The 22,609-nt window shown below is 39.7% G+C and overlaps 1 protein-coding gene across 1 annotated transcript in view; it reads right to left on the bottom strand.

Annotated features, from left to right (window-relative positions):
- Positions 1-7,071: 7,071 nt before the first annotated feature.
- The window catches only part of ZNF804B (zinc finger protein 804B), a 74,824-nt gene continuing 59,286 nt past the window's right edge, over positions 7,072-22,609 (bottom strand). The window contains exons 3-4 of the mRNA XM_027800170.2: positions 17,216-17,346; positions 7,072-14,440 (exon numbers count right to left, since the gene is read on the bottom strand). Coding sequence (XP_027655971.2) covers positions 10,750-14,440; positions 17,216-17,346 — 3,822 coding nt within the window. The 3' untranslated portion in view covers positions 7,072-10,749. The remainder of the gene's footprint in view (positions 14,441-17,215; positions 17,347-22,609) is intronic.

Raw genomic sequence — 22,609 nt, 5'->3', positions numbered from 1 at the left:
ACCTTAGAAAGAAAAGATGAGAACATCTTTAATCCAAGAACATCTTTAATCCAAGTATTTATTGAATTAGCAACAGGGGAAAAAACTATATCATTCTCAGTGTTCATTTTGCAAGGTTTGCCAGCACCAGGATGATCCAATCGTGCAGAGAGGAAGGATTTGTGTTGCACCGGCAATAGGAATTTTACAGCACGATTAAAGTGTTTATGTATTTTACAGTTTTAGAAGGATTTTAAGGTTAGCATTAATATATATTTGTGGTATTGAGACACGCTGAGAATTTATAGTTCCTTTTTTATTAAGGAGACACTTATTGGTTTGGATTTTTTCCCCCCTAAATGTATGTGCTGATTCTGAGTCATGAGCAGTCTATAGTGCCTGGAAATGCTATACCATGAGGCATATTTCTGAGCCTAGAGATTTCAACAGTGGTCTTTCCAGTAATTATATGAAACATATCTAGACTTATAGCTAGGAGACTGTTTACTGATGCTCTGCAGTGTATTCTCCATATCATCTTCTATGGACTGCTGGTCCACCCAGGTGGAGGAGCTGCTTCTTGTCCTGTGGAACTGCTGCTTTAGCTACCACAAATGTTCTTCTGTGGGGAATTTGGTAATTAATTCCTCATAACTACTAAGATGTCAGTGCTCCAGCAAAGGCATTCTACCTCAGCTTAACTTTGTCAGGAAGAACAAGGTAAAGGTCTCTTTTGAAAGGCACGACAATTTCTTGGGACACTGATGCATCAAACACATTATGAAATACAATGGAAATTATTTTCCTAAATTTTTATTTCCAGTTTTTCACTCCCTGGCTATGTCCTAGAAAAAACATTGCTGTTATCTCTCTAGAAAAAAATGCTAATGTTAAGCATTAACATTTTTTCCACTTAACAGATTTTTAATTCACAATTTAGATTACATTTCACCAAGTGTACAAATTTCTTGAGATTCAAACAGAGCTGTGACTCATTTCCTCTGTTCATAAATCTGAATGAACCAATTTCACCAGGCTGAAGTGTTTCATGCTGTTTGCTTATCCTTGCTCAAGACCAGCCCATAACCTGCTGTTTCAAATGTCCCTGATGCAGGAATGAGCAGATCAAGCAGAGTAAGAACTGGTCAAACACTTACTCAGTAGCTAAATGCATCCTTGTGTACTGTTTGAAACACTGGTACAGTTATTTGTTACTATCTGACCCTCTTTGTCTTAGGACTGGACTGGGAGCAGATATGGAAAAACAAATATTTTTGCAAAAGTTACAGCCTACCATGTGTAAAAAAATCCCACCAGGAATTTTTGTCTTAGTTCTATTGACATCACTATCACAGTGGCTCATCTGAGGTTTTGAGCTTGCAAACCTCTCTAGCTTTATTCATCATGAATCTAACCTTTCCTTGGTGTCCTCTGCATCTTCTGGAATTAACATACCCTTTCCTCCAAGTGTCACAAATCTGACATTGCTCTTCAGACTTTATACATGCCCTCTCTCTTACCTTTATCATTCACAAGCAGACCTTGTGCTCTTGTGCTTCTTTCTGCTGTCCCATTTTGGCACACTCACCAGCCCTCAGCATCTGAGAATCTCTTGTGATAAGCTAGTGGGGGCTGGCAACATTGAGATGAAAGAAAAAATTATTTTCAACTCATAAACTCTGATCATAACCCATACTAAGATCCATTATTATACTTCACTCTGACCCATATAATTTCCAATAAAAATCATACAAGAAGTGCTTATTTAATACATTACTTAAGAAAAAAACAAAACAAAACAAAACACCAAAACCAGGGAATTTAGCATTTGAAAGAATAGTCACAGAACAGAACTAAAAGGGGGAGACTCATGGTAGGAAAGCTTATTGCTAAGGATTAAACCCATAATATGTCAGCAGTACATACCAGTCCTGTAATTACAGGTGATATTAATAAAAGCATTAAGTATTTTAAGTCACAGAGACCTTTCAAGAGATTACTAGCAAACTAAAAACTAGACCAAGGATGATCATCTCACTTAATTGATGGGTGGTGGTGGTGTGTGTGTTCCCAGCCATTTTCCTCAAGTGTTGCAGGGAGCGGGAGAGAGAGAAATATAACATGGCTCTGAAAACTCTCCTGTATACTTCAGGTATGTGTTAAATGCAATGGATAAGACAAAAAATCCAGTCCTGTGTGAGCAGGAAACTTGTCCCAGCTGACAACTAGCAACTTAACAGATACTGTTAAGTTTTCTCTTAATATGTTTAAAATCTTAAAATTTGGATACCCATTCCTGGATCTGGATGTCTCTATGTGGAACCTAAACTGACAGGATCAACATTTAAGCAGAAGGGACTAGCTGCGTCTCCATCCTCAGGCCCATAGGTGCTCCAGCCCTCTGAAGAAAGCAAACTCACTTGAAAAACTCACTCTCAAGAAGTCTGGAATATTTTCAGAGAAATACTGACATTAACAGGGAGCAACACTTCTAGTGTTTTCATTTTCTTGGATGAAGGTAGGACTTTCCACTTCATAGCAAGCGGACCACTGACAGATAAGCATTTCCTCAGCAATTTACACTTTCTAAGCATGAGGGACAGGGGTGGAAAAGACTGTTTTGGGAACTCTGTAGTATTTCACCTGCGACGATATGCAACAGTTGATTAAAGATGTTTCATACCTGTTTCATAAAGATGTTTCATACATCTTTCCTTTGATTTACACACAGAATTCTATCTCGGGGTATAAGTTTCTGTTAGACGCAGTTGTGTGCCCTTAAGAAGACACACGGCTCCTTCCCATTGTGCACACACATAGCTATTTCTGTTCAGTTCTGTGGGGTTTCTCTCTGGGGCTGGCAGAGAACAGTTAGCCCATAAAAAGAAAGCAAATTATAATTCGATTATTTTTGTATTGAACATATTGCTTTATATAGAAATACTTGGTTTACAGCTGTCTGAGACTAACATTCCATTCACAATGATTTATTTATTAATGTTGCTGATTTGCACACATGCACCATTTGGAGTACACAGAACAGATTTATATATAAAATTGATAATTACATTTAATTCATTGATTTGCAAATAACAAATGTATTTGGTCTAAAAAGTGTATTCGTTCATAAGAATGAAATACTGATTTTTGTGTGTAATATAAGTTTTAGATGTGCACTTGAGTAGAGGCAGCAGAACTGCTTACACTGCTTAGTGGAAGTCTATCAAGCTTTTCAACCTTATCTTTATTTTGAGGGGTTTATAGCTAGGTCATAAAAAATGAGTTTGGGCTGAGTCTTCTTTTAAGACAGTCACATATCTACTGCTTGACATCTCAGTCAAGAGCACTTTTAAGCACATTCACAAAACACATAGGTCACTATTAAGCAGTAGATGCTTAGAATAAATACCCATTACTGTAACTGTAGATTTATTTCTGTCTATAATTTCTGCAATTCACTATTTGGCTTCTTCTGTGTTTTCAGTTAAAGAAAATAATGTGTTTATTAAAGAATAATAAAAAAAACATTTTAAAAGTGCTGTGCGCTTTATAGACAAGCAAGGTGTTAAGTTAAGGCTCAGCCTGATGGTCCTGAAGACAGAGAGAGTATTTCCATGACCTGAAATGTTAATGAGTAAATGCCCTTCAGCCCTGGGGCAGAGAAACATTCAAGCACATCACAATGGTGTGTTCCAATCTCGGCAAGGCAGCAGTGCAGTTCACTGACTTGCAGATTCCTGTTATCCCCACGCACATTGTTATCATTGTGCCTAGTGTCTAGAAAGAGGAAGAGGCAATGAGCTGCATTCCAAGCAATTCTTTATATTTCTGTATAAAGTTTATATTAAGATGCCTGCTTTGCATAATAAGGTTATGCAGTGAAGTGAAATACTTCCCACCAGGCTGTAGGCTGGTGTTGCAGGAGGACACAAGTACTCAAACATCACCACTGGAGAAAATTGGCCTGTTATGTTTCCAGCCTCCCTTTCTGTGTTGTTCTCTCTCTTTTCCTGTCCTGGCTCAGTCTCATTCCCCTCTTTGGCTCTGCTGATGTGACTGATTGAGGCAGTAAACAGTGAAACAGAACACAGGAGGGAGAGGGAGAGGGAAGGGAAGGGAAGGAAAGGAAAATGGAAAAGGGAAGCGAAGCGAAGCGAAGCGAAGAGAAGCGAAGAGAAGAGAAGAGAAGAGAAGAGAAGAGAAGAGAAGAGAAGAGAAGCAGCAAAAAACGCTGCAATGTGGGGGTTGAAACCAATGCCTGGTTGTTGAGGAGGGGATGGAAAATCTTTAAATTAGCCTTGTGTGCCTGGATCCTGAGTGGGTTGTTTGCAACCAGATAAACTATTAGATTACTTCTGGATGCAGGAGTTGAATGCACCATTAGCAAGTTTGCCGATGATACCAAACGAGGAGTGCTGTTGTCTTGAGGGACAAGAGGCCTTGCAGAGGGATCTAGATAGATTGGAGCATTGGGCTATGATTAATGGGACGAAATTTAACAAGTCCAAATGCTGGATTCTGCACCTAGGATGGAGTAATGCCGGGCACAAGTATAAACTGGGGGAGAAGTGGCTGGAGATGGGCTGTGCAGAGAGGGACCCGGGGGCCTGGCTGGCAGCTGGGTGTCAGTCACCGGTGTGCCCTGGCAGCCGAGGGGCAGCCTGCGCCCCGGGGGCAGCGCACAGAGCGCAGCCAGCCCTCAGAGGTGCTGGTCCCGCTGCCTTCAGCCTTGGCGCGGCCTCACCTGGAGCGCTGTGCGCAGCTCGGGGCCCACGGTTTGCCAGGGTTATGAAGGACCTTGAATGTGTCCGGAGGAGCGTGTGAAAGGGCTGGGAGGAATGTCCTGTGAGGAGCAGCTGTCTAGTGTGCAGGAAAGGGGGCTGAGGGGCAACGCCGTCGCTCACTACAGCTTCCTGGGGAGGAGAGGGGAGAGAGAAATGTTGAGATTTTCTCCCTGGGATTCAGTGAGAGGATGCGAGGGAATGGTTCAAAGCTGCACCAGGGGAGGTTTAGACTGGGACATTAGGAAGCATTTCTTTACTGAGAGGGTGGTCAGACACTGGAACAGGCTTCCTAGAGAGGTGGTCGATGCCCCAAGCCTGTCACTGTTTAAAAGACATTTGAAGAATGCCCTTAATAATGTGCTTTAACTTGGTCAGCCCTGAATTGGTCAGGCAGCTGGACTAGATGATCGCTGTAGGTCCCTTGCAACTGAAAAAGTCTAGTCTAGCCTATTTTGCAATCATATTCATTCTGTGTTCTGCCTGGCTGGGTGATAACACTGCCTAGCCTGTGCCCACCAGCAGGATGCACGTTAGCTGCAGTACTCAGCACTGTGATGGAAGAAGCTCTGAGAGCTCACCTGACTTAAAGGAAGCCTTCAGAGGTTGAGCATTTGAGAAGACACTGGGGGAAATAGGATCTCTAAGAGCAGCCCAGTTCACCATTTGAGATCCTGTGGAGTGGAGGCAATGACTGGATCTTCCTACGGCTGGACACTGCACTGAGACAGTATTTTAACTGGTGGAAATGAAATGTCTTGAAGCTAAACTTAGGCATAAATAGCTACAAATATGGTCTTCTTTTCTTTTACACTGTCTCTAATATCTGCTTTGTTGGGCTTTCTTTTTTAAGTTAAATAAAATGTATTTCCTCCAAAAAGTCTCTCCATCTGGTGATAAGAGACATTTCAAGTCTGGCAAAACATTTGTTTCTCATTCTCAAGGAAGTAAAAGTCCTAAATGTAGGTTTGGCCTGAACAGATACATTGTGGTATTAAAAAAAAAAAAAAAAAAAAAAAAAAAAGAAAGAAAAAGGAAAGAGAAAAAAAAATCAGCTTATACTCAACTGTTAAACAGATCTGGAATTCAAGCTTTAAGAAGGGGGAATTAGTAGCTAGCTTTAGGAATAGGAAGGTGTGGGCAACTTAATTTCATCACATATTACATCCTAGTCAGAACAGTAACACTGTTCAACAGCAAACGGGTGAGATCTGATCTCAACTAGAAGCCTACTATAGCTAATAGTTAATGGTACAGATACTACTTCGCAGGAGATTTCCTTCAGACTCTCCACTTTTTTTTCTTTAAGTTTGTCCAAGTCTGAATTTTGTTTTTATTGTGAAACAACTTGATGAAGAAACACAATTGAATGGAATTAGATACCCTGTGTCAATTAACGTCTCTGTTGATTTGCTATGATTTCAGGATTTTATAGAATGCCTGAGTCATGAGATGTCCCTGCACAGTAGATTAATTTGGTCCCAGAGACTGGCCAAGGTATTTCCAGCTGAACAGATAGACCTAATGGAATATGACCTCTGTCACACCACACCTCAAAAGACAAGAGTGCAGACACCTGTTTTTACATTATTTCAGTCTTTGTGCTCACATGGAGACATGAAACTACTGAAACCATCTACTGATGGCTATAACTAGCCTTACAATTACTGTTAGTATAGCAGCAATGCATGGGACCTCCAAAGCTGAGTACCTATATGACAAAACCCAAAGCCTTGTGCCAGAAAGCTTACAATATAAATGAAAGAAGGATGGAAAAAGATACAATAAAAAGGTAAAAGGGAAAACATGGGGTAAAGAGATACTTATCATGACTAAGATAATTTTTAAAGAAAGGTTAAAAGGTGAATGAATGATACATTTCTGGATCCTACTGTTAGCTTCTTCACCAAAGGGCCTTCTACAAGAGCATTAGGAATCATAGCTCAGAGGCATTATGTGGGGAACCTGGCAAGTGAATTATAAGTGTCATTCTAAATAAACTGATTAGTGCATTGAAATATACAAAAGGATGTTGTTCCATTAAAAGTACTTGCAAAAACCACATAGATAGAATATTTTTTTGTAAGGAATATTTATTTTTAGTTCCATTTAAACAACCCACTTTTGTAACACATACTAAAATCTTTAGGAAACATTCTAAGAAATTTCAGGATTATAGCCACAGGGATGAATTAAATGCATTTCAGTTCTGCAGATTAAAATACAGAATATGTTTGCATCATTCTGCATTTTATTATGTTGCTGCCTTTTGGTATGCTTTACATTAAAAATACATGACTGACACTCTTTATACCAGTAAGCCTTTTTATTGAAAAAAAATATTATTGCATTAAACTACATTCCCAGGAATTCCTTGAATAACCTAAAAAAAAAGCCGTGTTGCATGTACAATAGTGCAATTCACTTAGCTACTGTATAATATAAAACACTTTATACAGAGAATACAAAACAAAATTACTAGTTTACATATTATACTAGCCAGAGTATTATCCAGTTTTAAATATAAACTTAACACTTTTAAAATCAATCTGGTCAAATGCATTTTTATGCAAATCTGCACAACAAATATACATGTTACATGTATTCCAGAAGTGACTCAGTTACAAAATGAAAACAAACAAACAAACAAATTTATCATTGTGTTATTCAGGAAACTTCTGTTATTGGAATATTACAGTGTGGGTGACCTGTTTTGTTGGATTATGTGTCCAGAATATAAAACCAAGCTAAACTAGGTTATTAACTTGGAGTGTATATATCACTGCAACCAGGATACTGTAAGTCTTTTAAAAATCAGTATAAATAAAATCAAAATTGTAGAACGGCTCCATACATCAGGCTCAATTATGCTTTAAATAATAATAAAGGTATGTATTTAAAGTACATTACTGATGAAAATCAAATATGGCAGCAATTAGAGCAAAAATATAATCTCAGCTGTGTTGATAATTTTATTACATTTCTCCAAGAAAATCCCTTCTCAGTATTGGACATTCCCTTTGTTGGTAGTCAATGATTGCTGTTTTGCTATTGTGCTGTTTCTGTTCCTTCTTAATCTCTCTTTTTTCCATCAATACCTCTCAAAATCCTAATTCCCATTATTCCAAGAATTAAATTTAATCCTTATTGTCTATTCATTTGCCTTACCACATCATCCTTGTTGGTATATACAATGATGCATGGACATCCTATGATTCGGTTCCTTCCTAGAATCCCATTGTATTGTGCATACATTAAGGGAAACTTATATAACTATTTTCCATAAATTATCTATGTAGTAGGGTATTGTTAAATTTAGTTTGGTCAGGTTTCTTGCCATAGGACTTTCTACAATATTAACATTGCCTGTAAGAAGCAGGGATACAAAATGTGTGTACACATTAAAGATGAGATTAGTCTGTCATTTCTTCTGTTCCACTTTATTCTGTGTACCTACTTTGGATTCAAATGAACTCTTATATACAATGAGAACAGCTGTTTTTTCTTGAATAGGAATGGAACTGGGCCTATAAATTTAACAGCTTGCAGGGCTGGAAATGCATCTTTTTAGGCTGGCATTAGCCCTGAACTGGTGGTGATGGCTGTGCAGCTCAGTCAGCTGCACAGGTTGACCTGCTCCTTTAAAATGTCCAATTGCAAGTGTTTCTACAGAATTATAACTAATGCTTCCAAGTGGTCCACTGAGTGACGGATCTCCACCCAGGCAAGCAAGTACTAATTTTCAGAAGTAAGTCACATTCAGTAAAATATGTTTGATTCTCAGAAAATAACATTTCATGAGCACAGAAACTATATGTAAATTTAGATCTAATTTTAAAAGATTTTCAACCAAAAATGAAAGGAAGAATTTCAAAACTGTGGAAATGTTTATTTTTAACATCTTCCACAAAGAACATTTCTGACTTCGGTAATTCTGAACCAATTATTTAAATTAAAGACGTTCTCTATAATTAAAACAAGAAAATTAAACCATAAAGATAAGTAACTCCAAAATGGCATGAATCCATTTTGTTAATGTAATTAATAGATCAGCTGTGTATCCAACCAAAAGATATTTGAGGGTACTGGTTTCTCTAACCTTTTTCAATACAAAAATGTTTTGCTTCTGCTCAGTCTCCAGATTTTTTCCTGACAGCTTTTATTTGAGGGCTCAAATGTTAAGTATCAAAAGAAACTAATCTGAAAATACAAAAAAACCCAGTTACAACTTGTAAAGCCTTTTAAAACGTTTGGCATAGTACCGGTTTATGCTGAAGCAACTGCTTTTAGAAATTAAAACAATACCATTTTATTGCAATGGATGAATCTAGTTCGATTAAAACTAAGTTAGAAAATTGGTCCTGGGTTGTATTTTAAATACTCAATTGCAATTAGATTTCTCAGTTTCTTCAGATAACTAAATAGAATGGAATAAAATCCTCCAAAGGTTTTTAAATGTGTTTTATATCAATTATGAAGTATACATTAATTGTGCACTACCTTATTGCAAATGGATTGAAATTATTTCAAATGTTTCTAATCCAAGTAATCAGGCACTGTCTCTTGGACGCTTCACTGTCCAGTTATATTGGGAAGCATGCCTGCAGTCTAACCACAACTATGAACTTAATTTCATGCTAAATATCCCATATTGAATTAGAAAAAATATAGAAATAGTCAAAATGTGCCATTCAAAGAAATCCTGAAGCCCTCACTTATTTCCAGATACACGTATTACTAGCAATTTCTACCACGCATCACCCTGAAAGTTGGATACATGCATTCAAACATTGCAGATTCAGAATTTTGGTTTGTATGCTGAGAGTTTGGGAAGCCATGCGAGAATCTTGACATATTTGTTTAGGTTCAGTATACCTCGAAATGCTGAGAACTGTGGCATGGTTTTCTATGAGGCTTGACCTGGAGAGCCACTTTCCAATTGGAATTTTACTTCTGCATTTTTTGAATATCAGTGGATTTTTATAGGACCAGACAATTGTTTGTTTGTGAAAGGGACGAAACATATTTACACATTCTTTGGGCAAGACTCTCCCACACATCAGAGCTCTGTTTGATAGGAAAGAAGTGTTGCAGTCTTGGCCAAGGACTTCTGAGGTTCGAAGACAACACTAGCTGCTTGGCTGCTCTGGACTGCTGTGGGCCACCCCCGACATACCCTATGCTACAGCCACATGCAGGCAATGCCAAAGAACTTGGCTTCTTCCCCTTCTTTCCCTTGCCTTCTTGGATGCTTGGCTCAGGGGGAAAAACAGCAGCCTGCTTGTGCCATCACAGAGGCCCCTACGCTAAGAGATTTTTTTGTTACATACCTGTGGGCAGACTGCAGTCCCTTTACACTGTCTGAGCAACATATCACAGGGATAAGATCACTAAAGTATCCTTGAGATGTTGTTGTGACCCTCTTCTTCCAGAGTTAACTCATCACCCCTCACTCTGAGGCTCCCCAGTTTATTTTGTCCAGGAGGCAGAACCAGGGACTTGTGGTCCCAAACACCTTCTTTTTTGCTCAGTCTGAAAAAACAGACCAAGACCTGTGCTGTTGCATATACACACTCAGAAAAACAAACCTTTGAGGTGTGTCAAGATTGCTCTACCTTAAATTGTGTGGCTTTAAATCACTCATCAGTGTTGACATTCTTGGTCCTGTTGTGTCTGGGTGCTGTGGTCCCATTCCTACTGATAGTCACAGACTTCACTTCAGGCTGTTCTTTCCAAACCTTCTGCAGAATGACACTAGCCGGACCCCGTCCTCCTTGTGATAGTATCATAAAATGCTTTAAACCAGCTTTTACTCACCGATAGGAGAACAAAATCAACATTCATATGCCATCATACAGAATGTGGATTTTAAAATATTTGTTGTTGTGCTCCCAGCCAAACAGTAGATTTCCCCTCAGACACATGATTGAACACTGAATAATTTATTTTATTCAGATTTGGTTTTGGAGCTGTGGTGTAATTATTTGGGCTAGTTTAAATAGCTAGAAACACTGAAAACTTCTTTTATTGTAGGTAACTGTTGGGTCTGGCTAGAGTAAGAATAGTGATGGGGCTCTTGCCCTTGGAATAATGGATGAACTAAAGGAGCTGGATGTATAGCAGAAGGTGTGGCTCCATTCAGGTGCGGTGTAAATATGGCTGGGATATATGCAGTGTGTGGTAGTGCGGGGAAGGTCAGTGGGGAAGGGTGGAGGGGGGCGGTGGACATCAAGTGCAATGGGTGTCCTGTCAGCAAAGCAGGGTGGGTGGGAATGAGGGCTGGTGCTAATGGGGAAAGTGATATGGGGGTGAAATGTGCCTGAGAGAAGGGGTGGAGGTGTGCCAGGGAGAGATGGCTGCCGTGGGGATGTACAGATGCTGAGACAGCAAAGCGTTGCAGCAGTGTGTGGTGGATGGTGGTGACAGTGGCGTGCTGCTGAACAGGGAGGGCAGGAACTGCTGGTGTTGCAGAGAAGGCAGCTGGCCCTGGGGCAGGCAAAACTTTCAGGTGTTTCGCCAGAAGTTGTTTCTGCATATGCTGCTGGGCTTGCAGCTGAAGCAACCTGTATTTGTCTACTTCCTCTGGTGAAAACGTGATAGGCTGCTGCGTTAAAGGAGAGGAGGTGGATTTACTGTACACTTCCAGGTCATTTACTGTGTCATCATACTTCTGCATAGCATTGTCACAAAGAGAGTCCAAACTGCCTTCTGCCCGGTTCGAGTCCATGGTTGCATCATGTAGTTGTTCTTTGGTCTCCGTTGAATTAGTGACAACAGAATATTTATTAGAGGGAAAAGCACCAGGGAAGTCTTTTGGTACTGGGTCACAGCTTTGTATAAAGGGTTGCACTTCACTAATGAAGAGATTGGATTGTTCCTTTATTGCTGTGTTCCTTTTTATGCTCCGGCTCTGATAGCTTGTTCCTATTTGAATGATGTCTTTAAAAAGACAATGATCATAATCAGTGCCTGTTGAAAGAGCAACATTAGTTATCTCTGACGCTTCCAAGTTGTTTTCCTTCCCACTGGTTTCCAATGAACTGATTTCATCATGCCCCATGTCATTTTTACCTATGTTTAGCAGTTTCTCTGGCAAAGGTAACATTGCAATGTCATCTACCGATGATGGAAACTGAAGAGCAAAGTGACTCTGTGAGTGATCCTTTACTTCTATCCCACAAGCATTTGAAAATCTCTCTGAATCATGCATTTGCCCCTGGGTTTTCTTGGACTGCACTCTTTCTAAAAGTAACTTGGCTGTCAGTGACTTTCTTTTTCCACAGATGCCTTTTGCCAGGGTTTCTGAAGAGTAGGCAGCAAAGTTTTTTGCCTGACCACTCATACTCAGAGAGTCGTAATGTGCAGTTTCAGCTTTTCCTGATTTGGTGTTAGAACCTCTTTCTGCATCCTCTTTTGTTTTGTTTCCACAGTTGTCAGCCTCTTTTGAGAAGGATCCTGTACTGCTGCCTCTTGATATTCTGCTACTGGATGATCTTTCACTGCTTCTTGAATCTCTGGTGGAACAACTTTTGGAGCTATGGTAGCTTCTACTTCTACTATGCACTTTTCCAAAATGCCGGTGCCTACGTCGGCTGTGTTTAGATCTGTCTCTGTGTTGTAAAACTTTATGTCTCAAACATCTTTGATATTTAACTGTGCCCCTCTGTGTACAGTTTCTAGTTCTGTGACTTCTACTGTGACAAAGATAATCCTCATCTGTATCATCAGAAGTGAAAATACACTTGTGCTTTCTGTGTTTACATTTGTGCCTTTCAGCTGTCTTCCTCTTTCTTTTACAACAAAAAAGCAAATGATTTCTGCTATGATTGTTTGATGTGGGACTCATGTAGCTTATGCAGCTGCTTGTACTGCTAACTGAAGTGTCAGAATAGCTGGAATGTCTGTCAGAGGAGGACTTTTGAGGAGACGGGAATCTCCAGCATCTTGTGTAACTTCCGCATCCTTCATTTTCTGAATACCTGCTTGTTGAACTGGATTGATAACTAAGGAAACTTCCACTAGAGTCTTTTCCACTGTCACTTATGTCACTGCTGCAGCTGGCCACATCTTGAATGGATCTGCAGTCATTTTGGTTTTCACGTTTTTCTTCAGAATAAATTAAATGACATTTTGCAGCTTTAGACTTTTTAATCCTAGACATAAAAGCAGAAAATGAAATGCTTTCATTTCTAATATTCTGGATTTTTCTTTCACAGCTATGAAAATGATACTTTAAAGGTCTTCTCAGTGTTGTTGTATGAAGACTTTTTTCTGTCATATAATCCTTTTGTGAGACATCAAGGTAAGCAGGCACTTTGGGTATATTTTCATTCAAATAATCTGCAATGCATTTTTGACCATTTTTATTCATTTCTTTCCCTATGTCTGACTCAGCTTTTTGCTTGGCCTTTCTTGGATTTAGGGAAGCTTTCATCTTCTTTGGTTTCAACAACTGATTATCTTGTTCATTTGACATTTGCTTGTGTGTTATTAAACCTGAGGCTTCATTTTCACCTTCAGTCCTATTTATAGAGTGTTCTTTACAGGTGTCTTTGTTTGTTGCATGATGGTTACTGTCTCTGTGATTTAAAGAGAGTCTGAAGTCAAAATACAATGGATTACAGCCATATGAAATACAGGGCTCGGTTTTTGTAAACAAAAGTAATTCTGTGGGCCACTGCAGCGCAGTGGTGCCATCTTTGCTCACTACGTGGAGGAAAGGCAATGCCTGGGGCTTAACCTCTTTAACCGTTGTCTCCCTTGGATGTGTTTCCATATTCCCATTTGTGGTTCCTAAACTCTCCGAAGATCTTTCTCTTTTTACCATCCCAGGACTGTCATTAATGTTTCTTGTGCATGCCAGTTCAGGTGCTGGCTGTCTTGGGAGCTCAGGTAACTGGTCAGGCAGGTGTGCATTGCTGTGCTTGTGGGTGTTCAGCTGTGTACAAAAATTGCTAGCTTGGCATGAAGCTGAAATGAGAGTTTCTAACAATTGCTCAGACTCATTCAATTTGCTCTCTTGCTCTGTTTCTCTAAGTGAACCAGAAAAATCCAAATTTGAAAGCTGTATTTTGACTTTGGAAAATGAAGGATGAGCACTGACCTTTTCTTCTAATTCTCTATCACTACTTTTATCATTTTCCTTTAGCATTTTAGGTTTTGCAGCTGCATGACTTGATGCATTGTTATCCAAATCCATTTGGCCTTGTGTAGCAGGTGGCCCTTTATCCAAGCTTGCTTTCATGTCCTCCTCTAAAAGTGTGCTGGAACGACAGTCCTCAAGAGCTTGCTTTGTTTTATGGTTGGGGGATTCACTACAATCATTTCCTTCCTCAGAGTTCTCACTGAAGACTGATGCCGAGGACTCAAGCCTCAAAGGGACTTTTTTAGAGAATGAGAAAGACACTCCTGCCCTTTGAGAAGTATTGGTGCTATCTGGGAACACTTGTGAGACTTGATTTCCAAGTGCATGGGGTCTTTCAGTAGAGGACTGGTACCTGCTTATGATAAGCTGCTGTTTCTCTAGTACACTGCTGGAGAAACCTTGTCCTTCACTTGTGGCAGTTCTCTGAGAACTGGCTGTGAACTTGCCGCCCTTGTACAGGAAAATACCATCTGATGATTGCTGCTTTTCCACGACTAATCTGGGGGCTTTAAGCAATGGTCCACTCCCAGTGACGCTGTAAGGTATATAAATATAAAAAAAAGAGAAAGCTCTATTAAGTAACCAAGTTAAGGCAGAACTCGCATTTGACAATGGCTGTCTGCTAAAGAAGTGTGTCATTCATGCTGTTATGAGGCAGAACTAAATTTCTAAAGATTCAAAAAGTTAAATGTGCAGTCTAGCCCTGAACTTCTGCTCCTAAATGGGCAAGACAGTCTTTACATACAGAAAATTTTATGATTTGAAGTCAGCACATGAAAGATCTTATTCAGAGTTGTGCCCATATACATCAAGAATAAACAACATTGTCTTTACTCTGAATTTATATCAAGGAGAATCTGGTCTGTGGTAAGTTGTGGTTTTCTGAGAGGCCACTGCAAAGGAAATTGTGCCTTATTCAAAATGAGGCATTTCCACTTGAATCAACTGCAGAATCAAACTCTATCAGATAGAGCAAAGGCAGCATTCTGCTTGCTTGTTGGGGGTTGTATGTACTTTTAAGAGCAGAGTTTTATTTTATCTTTATATTATTTCACAATGAATGACTTTGTGAAATATTCAAAGAGACATTAATGCTGAAACTATCACTAAATATTGGTGGGGAAAAGGAGACAAGGTGGATTTCCATCAATATGGAACTTCAGGGCTCTCATTATCAACCACCATTTGACTGACTCTTACTATACTTTCTCTTTCTGTATTCTACTTTCATTAATAACATTTTTTCTCTTCCCCAGACCTCTCAGATTTTAAATCGGTGGTTTAGATTTTTTGTACTTAAAAAGAAATATCAATAGCAACATGGTTCAGTGATGGATTTGGCAGCCCTGGGTTAATGGTTGGACTTGATGATCTCAAAGGTCTTTTTCAAGCTAAATGACTCTATGATTCTATTCTAAGAAGACCTTAACAAACATGGTAAAACACTGATTTCTTGCAATAAATAATTAAATGAGATCGGAATAACTGTTGCCATTTTCCATTAGAGATGAGACATATACAGCCACCATACACATGTTATTCCAAGCAGTATTTTAAACATGCATTTCATTAGACCAGTTATCTAAATTTGCTATCAATGCAGTACCACAGTACACATACATGAAAAAATCTTGGAACCAGCTTCAGTAAAGAGTTTGATTAAAAATTACAGACATTTTAATTAAATGTAAGTAAATTATGACTGCTAGATCTGCGTAACAGCTATATATAAATAGGCTAGCATGTTTTATAAATGTTACAAAAATGCATTGATCTTCAGCAGTGAGAATGACATAAAGACTCCCTAGAGTAGGGTCAACTCAGAGTATGAGAGTATGTATGCATTTCTGAGAATACATTTGCATTTACCACAAATTTGGCATCAGGAGATACAAATTCACTACTGTACATTAGGAAGAAATTACCTCTCGGAGAAGACATGTAAAAAATCCTTTTCAAAGTCTCCTTGAAACAGCAAAATAAAGCTGTATTTTCAGTTTTTCTGTGCATGAGATTAACAGTAATTTAGTAATTTCGTTGTCAAATTGTATTAGCTTGTTGTAAGGAGCTCTGTTGGAACCTGAGACACTGTACTCGGGGGCAATAGCAATTGTGTGTGTGTGCAGAATTTTACTTAGAAAGGCTGACTTTCTGTCTTGCCCGAGCAACGGGATGCTACCACCCCTCTGCCAAGATCATGGCTCTCAGCCACGCCTGAACCTATTAGTACTTAAAAATAGGAATAGCAAGCATTGTCTTTCCAGGCTCTTTGTAAAGGAGGGAAAAAAAAAAACCAAAAAACCAAAACAAACCTAAAAGCAAACCTGTTTTTTCCCTCCCAGCCTCACTCTGGCTTTCCTATTATCACTGACCTTATCAATCTATCTGAGACTACATCTTCAAGTGTGTGGACATAAAGGCATCTTCCCACAGGCAGTTACATTTCTTTCAGTAGATTTGTATGAAGATGGAGTTGTAACCATAAAAGTGATACATTAGCACTAAACTGTTGTACTGCAGCAGATTACTCAAAAGCAATTACATAGGCCAAAATGAGTGTATAATAAACTCTGAATGTTATTATTTCCAGGGTACAGTAAGCTTGATACGAATTTAAAAGGATGCCAGTTTAATTATCTACTTAACTCGTTACGGTCATAGATTAACATAAACAATTGGTCTGGTGGCAATCTATTCTACTGAAGCATTCAGTGTCATTAAACAAAGGAGATTTCTCAAATGTAATGGTTTATTTGTGTAAACTTTGTACTAATATCTTGATATTCATCAATAGAGCTAACGGTATTGGATAAACTTAACTCGGTTAATTGCTTGTTTTTCATTCACATAATGACACTTTCATTACTCTACTGAGAAACTGTGAGAATAACCTCACTATACTAAAAGTAGTGCAAATGATACACAGACTAACTACAGATGCTTTAAAGGTGTTTTTCCTCTCCCATTCACCTACTATCAAATGATAAGACAGTTACCTATTCAGGTCAGTCTGAATAAGGTAAAATGGTGATATTATAAAACCATCTTCAAATGGCTCAGTTCAGAAGAGATGAGAATAACTGGCTACAGGAAAGAAGAACACAAACCTTCAAATAGCAAGTAATTAATTCATGGGTTTTCAATTTTATGGTTTGCAGAGCAGGAACATTTGGAGTCAGGGACAGCTGAAAACAGGTTACAGTGTACACAATCTCTGTACATTACAGAGTGTAGGAGTAAAAATATGGAGATTTCTTCTGGGACTGAGGAAAGAGGACATTAAAACATAACACAAGTTTTAAATACTTGCCATTCTGACTGCTTCCGTAACTCTGCAAGCTGGTGGAGCCTCTTGAGTGCTTTTTCCTGTTTCTTCTCATCTTTCCATGACTTTGAAGCCACATTTCGAGCAAATTCCCTTTGTTTTAAATCTTTCAATCTCTGTGTGAAAAGAACAAAAAGAGAAGGGATTAAATATGTACACAGCAGATGCATTTCCTCTTGCTCAATTTATTTGCTTTTGGTGAAGTTAGCATGTAAATGGAGAGTAAAAATATACTTAAAATGCTATCATCTTAAAGAGAGATCGAAAATGCTATTTTTGCCTAACAAAATGACATGATTGGGCCATTGCTATTTAGTTGATGTATACCTACATATGAATGATAGCTTTTTAGTTTCTTCTGAATATACAAATCTTCTGTTGTGTACAAATACATACACAAAACCAGACTCCATTTAATGTAGTTGAAATTTTCCTATTTAATTCAGTCAGTAGAAATTCAGTCTGTTGAAATTCAGCCCGCAGGCATACAGTGGAATAAAGCTGAGCTCGTGTGTGTAATGTATTTTATAGATCTCTGTACTTGCACATGTATGCATGGATATATGTGTACTTCTGTGTTGGTTTTCTTGGCTTTTGAAGATGCATTTGTTTTTCAAAAGACAGAACTACTGTCTGAAATATTTGATCAGGAAACACTTTTATGGTTATTTTCACAATTTTTTTAGTTTCCTCAAACATCTACAAATCAGGTAATTCTTGTTGGAGAGAGCAAAATTCTTTGTCTTTATTACATTTTTTATTACGTGGTTTTGCATTGCTGATAGTATAAGGAAAAGTGAAGAACACAGAAACCAAACAGTGTCAAGAACATCCTCTGAAAAAAAGTGGTGCTATCTTGCCTTTGAGTTCACTGTGCTCTCTAGGACTCAGCAGGTCACGTCCAACCTCACAACTTCCCAGTTCAGATCCATGCTTCCGTGCTCCATGACAGAAATGCCTTCCTCCCTTCACTACCTCTACAGTTCCATGGTGTTTGGGGAAGGCAGGTTTATAAGCCAGAAGAGAGCTCTGGTGCATTCAGTCAGATGCCCAAACTGGAAACCTTGAGAACCAGGACTAAGAACTAAACCACTGCATCCACTTGCCCCTTGGTCTGGAGGCAGCCCTGTGCTCTTCTGTGAAATTCAGAACTACAGTATCAACACCAGAAAATACTAAATTTTCCATGGAGCCCATAGAGTTGTTTTTGCAAGCTAGACTTGAAGAAAGGCAGTATCACAGTCATTTTTAAACTGTTGCTCAGCTGCCAGCATCTACGGTTACCTGACTGCCCACCAGCACCTAAAGATCAACATCCTAATTGTTACCATCATCTCATGCTGTTGTTTCCCTGTAGCATGGCCAGACATGCAAACGTGCATCAGTAGGATAAACTGGAGGCTGACCCAGCACTGTAAGCAGCAAAGATCGCTTTTTGCAGCTCAGGTATGTGCAGCAGTCTAGCCATGGCACAGAGGTCTGCACAGGCCAGCAGGCATCCACGTTTGAAAAACAGGGCTGACTCCTCAACTTGTAAGGGTCAAGAGAATGACAAATGCATGAGAGAGAACGGCTTTCTGGAGAGAGGTCTAGATTTTGTCAGTAGATGAAGGCAAAATGAATAGGTGAAAACCACTGTGTGGTTCTTTTATACCATCTAAAGAGATGGCAGCTTTTTTTTTTCTCCAGCTAAAATGAAGTCATCTAGTTAGTGGCAATGACATAATATGACAGAGAGGCATAGAGGAAGCCTTGGTGGAAAAAGGCCATGCACGGTTCATGATTACATTCTGTGAAGAGTGTTGGAAAGCTATGGTAGGTATCTCCCACCACTGTCACTTCAGCTTCCTTCAAGTATGGCATTTTTTTAAAAGCCAGGTAACATCTGTGACAGAAAAATACATAAATGCTGGGAGAGTAAGAGCAGAAGTTTCTTGTTTGCCATCAGCCTTCTGGACCCCAAGACACGTGCCTCTGAGCACTGATCTGGAGATTGGCTGGGCTGCCCAAAAATCAGCTGCTCAGGGAGCTTAAGAGTTGGCTCTCAACCACTCTCGTGTCTCTGCACAGGCAAACTCCCTTTGATGAGGGTGAGAAGGCCAGAAAGGCAGTTGCTCAGGGAACTGGTGCACCACCAACCAGCAAGAACCATCCTACCACTTGTTGAAAGTTTAACCGTATTCATCAGAAATATTTACAGTCTGTCAAATCTGTACGTTTCTCTGGAAAGCTTCTCTCAGCGCCAACATCTAGTACTTTACTGAACTAGACTTTGAAACAGGACAGCTGCAAAGTCCTCTTTAAAGCTCTTAGGCTTAAGTTCCTTGGAAATAAATGGTTGCTCCACCACATTTTTAGCTTTTTCTTGCCCCCTTACATGCCTTCCCTCACTGGCCACTCACCCCTTGGCAGGCCAGTCACACAGTGCTCCATTCCCTCAACCTCATTCCCTGCAAAGTAAAATGGATGAATATGTAAGACAAGTTTACCTTTGGACCAAGAAAGAAGCTTTTCAAATAATATGTTAAAGCCAAAACTGTAAAAGAAATCAGAGAATCTTCCCAGAATGAATCCACTTTCTGTCACCTAAGTAATATTTGCAAGAGTGTAGGGTTATTTAAGCAGTACAGATCCTGTCCTCCATAGAAAAACATAGTCAGTCTTGAGTCTTACTAACATCTTCAATGTGAAGAAAGGGCAAAGAAACACATTTGAGAAATGTCCTTTAGTGCTGCTTGCTAGGTTTTAGTTGTCACTGTGAGCTGTTTGGTATCACACATAAAGCATTCATGGGAAAAACACAAACAGTTTCTACCTGTCAGGGAAACAAAGAACCATGTGAAAGCTGGCACTATGGAGTGCAGGTATTGCAAAGCAATGCCGTTTCACTTCTTTGACAGTTAGGATGATAATCAACAAAGCAAATGGACCAACACTAAGAATAGAAGTTCTAGCAGTATTTTTTGCTCTGTAATGGCATACAGCATGTGTCAAGGAAGGAGAAAAGAGCAGAAAAAATGTAGGTAAACATAGCAGAGGACTCATCAACCAGAGATGAAATCCAAGAAATCTAAAGCGGTCTGAGCAGAGAAAGGGCTCTCCCTGCACATCCCCTCATCAAAATAAAAAAAGCTGCACTGCCAGAGCTCCAGTTAGGAATCATAATGAAGTTTGTCAGCAATGTTGGATAGACCATGGGACTGCCTGCTGAACCTGCAAACCCATGGTTTTCTTCACTAATAACCTGTGCCAGACTCCTGACAGGCACACAAATATTTTCCGCAGGTGGTGCACAACAGCATGCACTGAGCAGGTACTTGAATGACAACCCTGAACTCAGCAGGTGCACTTGAAAATTAACATCGCTTTACACAGCAATTGCATTTTTCATGTAATTAGGTACTTAACTGGGCATTCATATACAGGCACGTGTAATAAATTATGATTTATTTAACAGCAATCTTGTGGTCTGTCCTTCACCTGCTACAAATATAATTGCCATGCAGTTATATTTAAATTTTAGACTCATATTCTATTCTTCCTCTGGGTTTTGTGCACATGTGCATGTGGACATTGCCTTATCTAAAAGTAACCCATCCCTCTTTTATAAACACCCACACAGAATATTAAAAGACTACAAAATAGTATTGATTTTTATGGAAAGATGTACTTATACAACCAGGTCTGAGTCATGTTGGCCTCTCAAAAACTGCTGAATCTGTTCTTTTCCTCCTGAACTCTGGTATGAATCACCAGGAGATTCAAATGAGTTAATGGAGCTGCATCTTCGCTACGTACTTTTGCTAGACATGAAATATCTGTGGCCAAATACCGGTAATTTAGCAATTTCTCCCCATTCTTAATGTTGGGTTGTTTTTTTAAACTTGTTTCTTTATTGTGGTCAGTACTTGCTTTTCACTGACCTATGAGCACTTGTAACATACTCACTGCTGGCTGCATTTGCAGTACTGAGATTCCTTTCTTTCCAGAATTATGATCCTGATTTCTATTCCTCCCTGTGCAGGTGAACATTTCTCTGGATTGCTATTCATCTGGTCAAATTTAGATGCCTATAGTAGTTGCTTTAGATTTTCTTTACAAGCACTGGAAAGAAATAAGCACTTTTAGGGACCTAATCACCTCTTCTTAAAGCAGCTGTCTAAAACAAGAGAGATAAAGTGATCTTTTCATTGTGTACGGAGGGTATTAAGGGCAGCTATCTTATTTATTAAGGGCTGTTCCTCTAAGAGGGTGACACAGCTGACAGCCCAGCTGAAGGGCCTCTGCACAACTGCACGCAGCACAGGCAGCAAACAGGAGGAGCTGGAAGCCACCATGCTGCTAGAAAGCTACAGCCTAGTTGCCATTACTGAAACTTTGTGAGACGAATCCCATGGCTGGAGTGCAGCTATGGATGGCTAGAGGCTGTTCAGAAGTGGTAGGTGAGGAAGCAGAGGTGGAGAGATTGCCCTCTACATCAAGAAATGGATTGAATGTGAAGAGCTAACTCTGAAAAGTAGCCGTGAGCACATTGAAAGCTTATGGGTAAGAATTAGAAACCAAGGCAACAAAGGGAACCTTGGGGTTGTTGGCTCCTACAGGCTGTCTGATCAAGGAGAGCCTATTGACAAAATCTTCTTGTTCCAGCTAGAGGAGGCATTGCACTCACAGGCTGTTGCCCTGCTGGGGGACTTCAACCACCTCAACATCTGCTGGAAAAGTAGCATGGTGAGCTGTAGGCAATCCAGGAAGTTCCTGAAATGTGTTGAGGATAAATTCTTAAGTCAGGTAATAGACAGCCTTACCAGAAGGGATGCGATACTGGACCTGTTGGTAACCAACACAAGTAACCTAATCGGTGATGTCAAGATGGGGGGCTGCCTGGGCTGCAGTGATCGTGCCCTGGTGGAGTTCACATTCCTGAGGGGTATGGGTCGAGTGAAGAGTAAAGTCAGGATCCTGAATTTTAGGAAAGCAAACTTCCAGCTGTTCAAGGAGTTAGTCAATAGGACCCCCTGGGAAGCTACCCTCAGGGACAAGGGAGGAGAACTGAGCTGGAAGATCTTTAAGGATGCTTTCCACAGAATGCAAGAGCTCTTGAATCCCCAAGTGTAAGAAATCAGGAAAGGAGGCTGACATGGTTGAATCAAGACCTGTTGGTCAAACTCAAGGGCAAGAAGGAAATGCACAGCAGTGGAAGCAGGTACAGGTATTCTGGGAAGGGTATAGGGATGATGCCCAGTTGTATATGGTTGGGGTCAGGAAGGCCAAGGCACAGCTGGAGCTGAACTTAGCAAGAGATGCAAAGAATAACAAGGATTTTTACAGGTATTTCAGCCAGAAAAGGAAAGTCAAAGAAATTATATTGCCCCCATGATG

Source organism: Falco cherrug, chromosome 4 (assembly GCF_023634085.1).
Source record: "Falco cherrug isolate bFalChe1 chromosome 4, bFalChe1.pri, whole genome shotgun sequence".
Taxonomy (NCBI): Eukaryota; Metazoa; Chordata; class Aves; order Falconiformes; family Falconidae; genus Falco; species Falco cherrug.
Note: the sequence above shows the minus strand (reverse complement) of the source record. Positions and strands in the feature narration are given on the sequence as shown.